The 10,197-nt window shown below is 40.1% G+C and overlaps 1 gene segment (V, D, J or C); it reads left to right on the forward strand.

Moving 5' to 3' along the window:
* The first annotated feature begins 1,213 nt into the window (after positions 1 to 1,213).
* Positions 1,214 to 1,655, forward strand: LOC119917589. The segment is given in 2 exon segments: positions 1,214 to 1,264; positions 1,351 to 1,655. Coding segments are annotated over 2 exon segments (345 nt in total).
* The last annotated feature ends 8,542 nt before the right edge of the window (positions 1,656 to 10,197 follow it).

Here is a 10,197-nt window from a genome sequence, read left to right on the forward strand (position 1 = left end):
GAAGTTACAAATACATACATGTCTATACATTTAGATACAATAATGTCTTTGAATTATGTGGAATCTAAAGTGAGTCAGTATGAAAGAGAAAATAATTTGTTTCTCACATAAAATCACTAGAGGGCAGTCAGTGTCAAGTTTCTCTCTCCTCTGTTTCTAAAAGGAGACACTCAGATCTGGTGTTCTCATTGATCTTAACTGACTGACACTTGAACCCTGGACTGAACTAAAGTTTAACACTCCTGCTGCTCATGAACACTGGATACTGTGATAGTTGATACTTTTCTACCCTAAACAAAAGTAAGGTGTTAACTTGATTCAGCACATTTTGAACAGAAAAGTCAGACAGCATATTTAAGTTTTAACAAAAACAACAAACAAACATCAACAGTTAACCACATAGAATGATATTTTTATTTTTGACATAATCAGACACAGATAAAGGTAAAATTTTGTGAAAATCACAAAGGTAACTTATAAATGTGTGAACTACTTTAGTTTTCATCTAATAATATTTCAAAAATATTTAGTTTTTTGCATTTAGTCACTCAGGTTTCAGTTCTTGAGCAGCTTTTTAAAGGGCTATATGTCTTTGTCTTCAAGTTGAAGACCTTTAGGTCTTTTATGCAATCCTTCAAACCAGCAGCATCAGACTTAAGTTTTTCTTACTATGTAAATGATCCTGGCTGCTGCCTCTGTATTGCTGTTTGCAGTGAATACAGTAAGTGAGCAAATAAATAAATAAATAAATGCTGCAATTACAAAGAAATGTGCTCAGAGGTTTGAAGTTCATGATCATGAATGTGATGTAGGAGGTGCTGACAGTAAATAAATGATCTGAAGAAAACAGATCGCATCATGTTTAAAGTGTGTTTTAATAATTTATTTAAACATGCTAAACACACTGTGCAAAGCTGATTTTATTGAATATGTTTTCCATTATCTGTGATTCATGTAAATATCCACTTACAAATAGTAACAATAAAATAATGTGTTATGAAATTTAAACATCATATGTAAAGCAGAGGTGATTTCCAGGGATGTTTTCACTCTGCAGATATAATAACAGTCAACAGACTCTTCTATTGGCTCCAGTTAGACCAACATTGATGCTTCATGTGTTTGATTCTATGCAAACTCAGTGACCTTCCTTGTTACTCAGCTATAAAAACTTCCCATCAGGCTGTCAGTGGAGTTCACAGCACGTCACTTTCAACATAAACCATGTTTTCTGTAGCTCTGCTGCTGCTGTTGGCAGCTGGATGTGAGTCTCTCTGGATTTGACAAAGTCAGCAGTTCTTCTTTTGCAGTTTAACTTGATAATTTGTTTCATATTTTCTTTTTACACAGGTGTGAAGTGTGAACAGTTGACACAGCCAGCCTCTGTGACTGTGCAGCCAGGTCAACGTCTGACCATCACCTGTCAGGTCTCTTATTCTGTTGGCAGCTACTACACAGCTTGGATCAGACAGCCTGCAGGGAAAGGACTGGAGTGGATTGGAATGAAATATACAGGAGGCTCTCACTACAAAGATTCCCTAAAGACCAAGTTCAGTATCGACTTAGACTCTTCCAACAACAGAGTGACTCTAAACGGACAGAATGTGCAGCCTGAAGACACTGCTGTGTATTATTGTGCCAGAGAGTCACAGTGAGAGACAACAACAGGAGAGCTGTACAAAAACTACTTCCTCTATTTACCACTACCAATGGCAATATTCAGTATTATTTGTGTTACTCTCAGTGATGGAAAGTCTGAGTAGTGACTGATTGAATTTTGAAGTTCCAACCTACACAAACAAATAAAATATTATTCTTTATTTTTAAGGAAAAAAAATACATTTTTGTTGTTTGTCCTTTAAAGTAAAATGTTAAATGTTTCATGCAATGCTGTATTAGTGTAGTGAAACGGTATCTTTGTAATGATATTGATTAATATCATGCATGTGACACAAAAATGTACATTTCAGTAAAAATACAAAAAAGTCTTCCAGATGATTTGCAGATTGAACACCAACATTTTTATGGTCCCTTATATACATGACGACAGTGGCGGTTCTAAACCAATAATATTGATGGGGCCAGATGTTTTGTCAGAGGGGCACATTCAATCCGGGACAAAAGAGACAAAAGAAATGTTCAAGCTTTCAAAATGTCTTGTTTAATATATAATGTAATGTTTTAGTATGTTTCAGTAACTTACAGTTATCTGTTTCAGTAACAGGATATTTTCAGTAACTTAGTTATAGTTTTATTAAATTACATTATTCAAAAAAAACAACAACATTCCTGCTCAAACGGTCAGAAACAGACTCCATGAGGGTGGTATGAGGGCCCAAGGTCCACAGGTGGGGGTTGTGCTTACAGCCCAACACCATGCAGGACGTTTGGCATTTGCCAGATAACACCAAGATTGGCAAATTCGCCACTGGCGCCCTGTGCTCTTCACAGATGAAAGCAGGTTCACACTGAGCACATGTGACAGACGTGACAGAGTCTGGAGATGCCATGGAGAACATTCTGCCTCCTGCAACATCCTCCAGCATGACCGGTTTGGCGGTGGGTCAGTAATGGTGTGGGGTGGCATTTCTTTGGGGGGCCGCACAGCCCTCCATGTGCTCACCAGAGGTAGCCTGACTGCCATTAGGTACCGAGATGAGATCCTCAGACCCCTTGTGTGACCATATGCTGGTGCGGTTGGCCCTGGGTTCCTCCTAATGCAAGACAATGCTAGACCTCATGTGGCTGGAGTGTGTCAGCAGTTCCTGCAAGAGGAGGGCGTTGATGCTATGGACTGGCCCGCCCGTTCTGCAGACCTGAATCCAATTGACCACATCTGGGACATCATGTCTCGCTCCATCCACCCACGTTGCGCCACAGACTGTCCAGGAGTTGGTGGATGCTTTAGACCAGGTCTGGGAGGAGATCCCTCAGGAGACCATCCGCCACCTCATCAGGAGCATGCCCAGGCGTTGTAGGGAGGTCATACAGGCACGTGGAGGCCACACACACTACTGAGCCTCATTTTGACTTGTTTTAAGGACATTACATCAAAGTTGGATCGGCCTGTAGTGTGGTTTTCCACTTTGATTTTGAGTGTGACTCCAAATCCAGACCTCCATGGGTTGATAAATTTGATTTCCATTGATAATTTTTGTGTGATTGTCAGCACATTCAACTATGTAAAGAAAGGAGTATTTAATGAGATTATTTCATTCATTCAGATCTAGGATGGATTATTGTAGCATCTTAAGCTAACATGCTCATTAACAGAGTAAATGAGTGTACCACGCCGCTATTGTTACTCTCGGCGGCCCTCATGTGAAACCATATCCCCAACAATTTTAACATTTTAACATTTTACTCTTGTACTCTAACTCAACTTATCTGTCAGCATTCACCCACAAACTACAGTGATTTATGGGATATTTTAACACATTACTAACCTGAAATACAGGAAAAATGGTGAGACAGAGACGTGGTGATTCCTCACTGAAATCTCTGCAGTTATTGAGGGAAAACAGTGGAGCATGCGATCTTGATCATGGTCTGTGAGGGTAAGCCACAGTCTCACACTGCCACCTACTGCCGTGAGGCTGCTACAGCAGGCCAACCATTCAAACTTTTAAGCCATTTTACTTGTTTTAAACCACATAAAATATTCTTCAAATAAAGGAAAAAACATACAGACATCACCTTAGATGATTTAACACCATAAAATCAAATACAATGTGATCACACTCTAGTGGGCATCAAAATGGTGTAGATATTTGTAGGAGCAGTTTACTTGAAAAATGTGACAGACTCTCTAGATCTAGTTTCCAAACAGTAACATGGATGATTAAGTGATCTATGTGGTCAGTTATAACATCATAAGACTATCGCAAAGTACTTATGTTTGTTTAGACATTCTCAATTCAGTGCAATGAATAATACGAAGTTCAATAACACGTAACGTTAACGTTTGCCTATAAAAGCGTTCTTATAATCCGTGTGCTAGCTTGCTCTGCAAAAACCTCGTTGATAAAACAATACTAAAACGATAGATAAAACACTTCACGTTATATTTTTCATTTACTTTCGTGAAGTAGAAAGTCTGCCTTCAACTTTGAATGCACGTGTGCTCCAGCGGCAGGGAGAACACTTTCTATCAGGGATAACTACCTTGACACGACGCTGGACAGTGGAGGTGTAACGTCCTAAGGATCCCACTAGTTGAGACACTTTTGTTCTGCCTTTCGCATCAGTGCCATATCATCGCAAGGAAGATATATTACTATGATTATTGTAGACTTTTCGTTCAGAGGGGGGCCATAGGGGGTCCAAGATCTGTTGTGTTACAGGGGCACTGGCACCCTGTTGGCTCCCTCCCAAAAACCGTCACAGCATGACAAACCCTCAGCATGTTACCAGTATGTATTGCACTGTATCAGAAGTTACGGAAAATGAAATAACAAAGTCCATTTAGCAAAACCAACAAGACCTCAGCAGCCTCGCAGTCCACAGTTGTCCATACTGTGACAAAGGGGGATGAGTTGAGCAGTTTGATGACCATACACAGGAATAAGCTCCCGTGCAGCTCAGTGAAACACTTGGTGTGAGTGGCATGAGTCTTTAGTTGAAGACACTTCTCTTGTCAATGTTAGTAAATATTTACTTGTTTGTTTGTTAGTTGTTTTTTATGTAAATATTCAGCACAATTCCAAGCATCGACTAATTGTGACACACAGTTCATCTTTCCCTAATAGCCTGTCAGTGTCCTACTCTACACAAAGAACTTCCTCACAGTCTGCTATAAAGACTTGATATCATGCTGTCAGTTGCAGCAGAAGAAGAGAAGCTCCCATCAGATCACCTTCAATACCAACCATGTTCTCTGTAGCTCTGCTGCTGCTGCTGCTGCTGGATCCTGTGAGTCTCACTGAGGCAGAGACACTGACAGTATGATCACAGCACACTGACTGTTCACTGTTTCCCTCCACAGGTGTGAAGTGTGAACAGTTGACACAGCCAGCCTCTGTGACTGTGCACCTGAACAAAAACCCCTCAGTGCCTGAACAATTGTAACATGAAGCCACCAAAGGAGGAGCCCTCAGACCACTAATGACTTCAACACCAGTTCACTGTCACAGAGAGAAACCAACATATTCAGCAATGAAAAAGGTAAAAGGAAAATAAAATGTTTTGTGTAAAAGATAATAATATTAAATATACATTGGAGGCATTTTCCAAAACAAATCTTCTCTGTCTGACTGTCATTACCTATTAACATTAACAATTGTTGGAGGATCACTTGACAAATGACAAAATTCCACTTTTGTGGGAAATTCATATTAAGTTTAGGGTTAATGTAGCTGTTTTCCGCCTTCGCTAATGTGACTGCAGGGTTGTATGTATGTTGTAAATACTCCGTATTTGTATAGCGCCTTTCTAGTCTTTTTGACCACTCAAAGCACTTTTACACTACACATTCATACACTGAGCCTAAGTGCTCAAACAGAAACTGACATTCACACACATTTTACACACACACAATTTAACATGATGGACTACAGGACAGGAATGCTGCTTTTAACTGTCTGCTGGCCAGGTGAAGATCTTCACTGATCTTTATTTAATGTTTTCTTGTAATGTGTCAGTTTGTTGCATGTGATGGTTTACTGTTCTTTATTAACAGGTGTTGATGGTCAGACTCTGACAGAATCTGAACCAGTGGTTAAAAGGCCTGGAGAATCCCACAGATTGACCTGTACAGCCTCTGGATTCACATTCAGTAGCTATTATATGAACTGGGTCAGACAGGCTCCTGGAAAAGGACTGGAGTGGGTTGCCACTATCAGCAGCAGGGGTGGCAGCAGTTACTACTCTCAGTCAGTTCAAGGCCGGTTTACCATCTCCAGAGACAACAGCAGACAGCAGCTGTATCTGCAGATGAACAGTTTGAAGACTGAAGATTCTGCTGTTTATTATTGTGCTCGACACTCACAGTGACTGGAGTTGGTTGAGCAGCTGTACAAAAACCTACAGTAGGCTGTTAGAGCCCAATCATGACTTATTTTTTCTTACTATTCAAACTTAGTATTTAAACTTGTTTTATATTCTTACCTGCATTTTGAATAATGCATTATAAAAGACCTGAGATCTGTTTCTGAGAAATATTTTTACTAAACATGAACACAAAAAACACAAGATCACTTGTTCATAAAAAAGGCCAAAGACAGCACATTTGCTGAAATTAAACTACTACAAATACTGTTGTAAAAACATAGAGGCCAGTCAGTGTCAAGCAGGGGTGGAGTAGGGCAAAAAACTGGCAGATTTTGTCTGGGGCTCTGGGTCTTTAGAGATTTTTTTTCCTGTATTCCTGATAATTCTATGCAAGTATGTACAATACATTTTCAAAACTAGAAACACTATCTAGCTCTCTTCAAGTAAAGCAGTAACTTCAGCTGAGTCCTTGAGAACAATAAATATATAAGTCTTATCATTGATTAATCTTACCATATCACTGATGCTTCAGGCTGTGCTGGCTTTGACTCTCTTTTAGTGCTGCCTTAATCTCTGCTGTCTGTCTCATGTTCACCCATGTCGGCACCAGTACTGTGGCTGCTGGCCAGTGGTGGGTAGAGTACTGAGAATCTTTACTCAAGTAAAAGTAAAATTACTCTCATAAGAAAATTCTCAAGTAAAAGAAAAAAATACCATTTGACAATCCTACTTAAGTAAAAGTATAAAAGTACTTGGCAAATAAACTACTCAAAGTACAAGTTACATTGTGTTTTAATATTGTTTAGTGTGTGTGGGCCTGAGATCTTCTCTTTTTTGAATAATAAATGCTTCAGGTTAGAAATAGTCATTGCAACATGTTTTTTTCTAGGGAATTGCTTTGCATTTTGGTTATCTGTAATATAGTTATTTCTGTGTAATACAATTATTTTCCTTTTTTTAATCTACATGAAAGTCTTATAAAATCACTTTAAAATGTCACGCTTGCTACTGTCACGAGGTCTCAACTATGACTATGCTGGGAGTGTCGGTGTGTGGTTGTCTGTGTTTTGTTACTTTCTGTTGCTCGACCTCTCTCTCTACCTTTGCAGTTTGACAGGAGGCGTGACTGGTGGGGAAGCATGGGGATGGCTCACTCACCTGTCGGGCAGACTGATTAACACACCTGATCCATATAATGACGTTCTGTGCTGCTTCATAAGCCCTGCAGTTCTCCTAAGCCTTCGCTGGATTGTTATGTTGTATAACCCTGGAGAGGACGCCTTCCCTTATGCCCATACCTGCCTGTTTTATCTGGAGCAGCACACCCTGCCTGCCGTCGAGTCTGCCACCAAGCTCAATCACTCGCTCCCACCTTGTCTTGCCAGCCTCGCAATAAAGTTTGTGAAAAGGCCTCCCGTCTTTGTCTGCTTTTGGGTTCTGGTTAAACCACTTCTGACAGCTACCTAACCTACTGTTGTTGCCTGTGTCTTTTATAGCAAACTAAACCACTTGCTTTCATATGAAGGATGCTGCATATGATTTGCCTTCTTCTGTGGCACAGGAACCCAATACAATATGATTATTTAATCTATGAACATAATCTTTACAACATAAAGAATTCGTGTGGCAGTATCATGGAACAGCTCATTGTTGAATGAAGTAGCCTACATATTAAAGAGAGACCTGTGAGTCACGCATAAAGCTCAACAGGACTGTTTTATCCACCCATATTTGCTCTCTCCTTATGCATCTGTTTCCTGAATAAATAACAGCTGGTAGCCAGCTGAGTGACAGCCAAGATCTGTTTCAGCGACGACATTCTCTTTAATGAATTCATTTGCATATTGCATAAATTAACTGTAACTGTAAAGCAGATAATTAGCTGCTGTAATGAAGAACCTACCAAGTTTAACTGGATTGCGCTTAGAGCTGCAAAATACGCTACCAACACACAAACACTAAAAACATAAGTGAGTCAAGACGCTTACCCCAGCATGTCAGCACATCCAGCCTAGTCAGTCCACTACCATCAGATTATTAGATGCGACAGTTGGCGTCATTCCTATTTTGTATTTCAAATATGGCCTACTAATTATAAATACTGCCCACCCTGACTACAATGATACATGAAATGATGAATACAAGACAAAATCTTCCAGGAAAATTCCAAAATATTCTTTAGAACATTATTTCTATTTTTATGTGCTTTATCTCCTGTCTGAAATTTCTCATTACAATACTTATTAATACTATTATAGAAAATAATCATATCATCTATAATTAATTAACACATTTCCCGACCAGAGTGGCAAGAATCTCATGTATAACATTTAGTCTAGCTCACTAACCGTTTTCATCCAGTACATTTAGCTATGCTGACAGTGCTCAGCCCTTTCTGGTGAAAGATACACTTTGAAAAGCCAAGTTATTAAAGAGTTATTGAAACGCCAACGTATCATGTCAGCTAAGTGCAGTTAACGTAACTTTATCATGTAACGATCACGGATGGGTTTATGGTCAAACTGAAAAAAATATTACATTGCAGTGGGAGGTTGCCTGAGTTTCCAGCATTTTGTGTGACTGTCACGTTGCGTTCTGTTGGCCGGTGCCCAGAATGCATGCTTGCTTGAGTTCGAGACTGTTTTTTATTTCTGAAACAATCTGTAGTGAACCAGCCAATGTTGGTTTTATTATTTTATGCCAAAAGAAAAGAATCCAGCATATCTCTCTTTGTCTCTCCCTGAGAGAAAGAAGGGGATAACTCCAGGCCCTAAGTACCCCAAAGGAGGAGTGAAAGGTTTGCTCCATTCCAAGTGCTGTTTGGAAAGTTTCAACCCTAAGGTCCCATGTCCACCAAAGCGTTTTCTCTGACGCCAGCGTCTTTTTTCAATTCATTCCAATGGGAGTGCCGCGTTTTTACTAGCTGGTAAAAACGACAGGAGTGTGACGAGGCATTGAGTGCCTTTCCGCGCTGGACATATTTTGTGGTGACATTTTTACATTCACTAAAATTAAGTAGGCTACCCTACTTGCAGCACATCGCCTCCACAGAAATTATGTATCATAGCAACCAGAAACACCTGCAGGAAGTGAAAGGAGGAGAGAGGAGAGGGACGAGAAAGCACAAGACTACCGGAAAGGGGAGAAGTTGTGTTAGTAACATGCAATAATGGGATGAGGTTGCATACAGAGGGAGAGAAAGTAGAGGAGAGAGGAGCTCAGTGCATCATAGGAAATCCCCCGGCAGTCTAGGCCTATAGCAGCATAACTAAGGGATGGTTCAGGACTCACCTGAGCCAGCCCTAACTATAAGCTTTATCAAAGAGGAAAGTCTTAAGCCTACTCTTAAATGTGGAGATGGTGTCTGCCTCCTGAACCCAAACTGGAACCTGGTTCCACAGGAGAGGAGCTTGATAGCTGAACACTCTGGCTCCTTGTCTACTTTTGGAGACTCTAGGAACCACAAGTAACCCTGCATTCTGGGAGCGCAGTGCTCTGGTGGGGTAGTAAGGTACAATGAGCTCTTTAAGATAAGATGGTGCCTGACCATTAAGAGCTTTGTAGGTAAGAAGAATGATTTTAAATTCTATTCTGGATTTTACTGGAAGCCAATGCAGAGAAGCTAAGACAGGAGAAATATGATCTCTTTTCCTGGTTCCTGTCAGAACACGTGCTGCAGCATTCTGGATCAGCTGAAGAGTCTTAATGGACTTTTTCGAGCAGTCTGATAATAAGGAATTGCAGTAATCCAGCCTAGAAGTAACAAATGCATGGACTAGTTTTTTTTTCGCAATATTACGTAGGTGTAAAAAGGCGGTCCTTGAAATTTAACTTAACTTAAACGACATGTCCTGATCAAAGATAACTCCAAGATTCCTCACAGTGGTGCTGGAGGCCAGGGAAACTATATCTTTAGATAATGCGTCACGGAGGTGCTTAGGCCCCAGAACAATAACTTCAGTTTTATCTGAGTTTAACATTAGACAATTACAGGTCATCCAGGTTTTAACATCCTGAAGGCACATTTGAAGTTTAGCTAACTGATGAGTTTCATCTGGCTTGATCAATAGATATAACTGAGTATCATCTGCATAACAATGAAAGTTTATGGAATATTTCCTGATAATATTGCCTAAAGGAAGCATATATAAAGTGAAGAGGATTGGTCCGAGGACAGATCCTTGAGGAACTCCATGACTAAATTTGCCG

This window comes from Micropterus salmoides, unplaced genomic scaffold, assembly GCF_014851395.1.
Source record: "Micropterus salmoides isolate LMB-PRFRI ecotype aquatic unplaced genomic scaffold, ASM1485139v1 Ms_hic_scaffold_10, whole genome shotgun sequence".
In the NCBI taxonomy this organism is placed as follows: domain Eukaryota; kingdom Metazoa; phylum Chordata; class Actinopteri; order Centrarchiformes; family Centrarchidae; genus Micropterus; species Micropterus salmoides.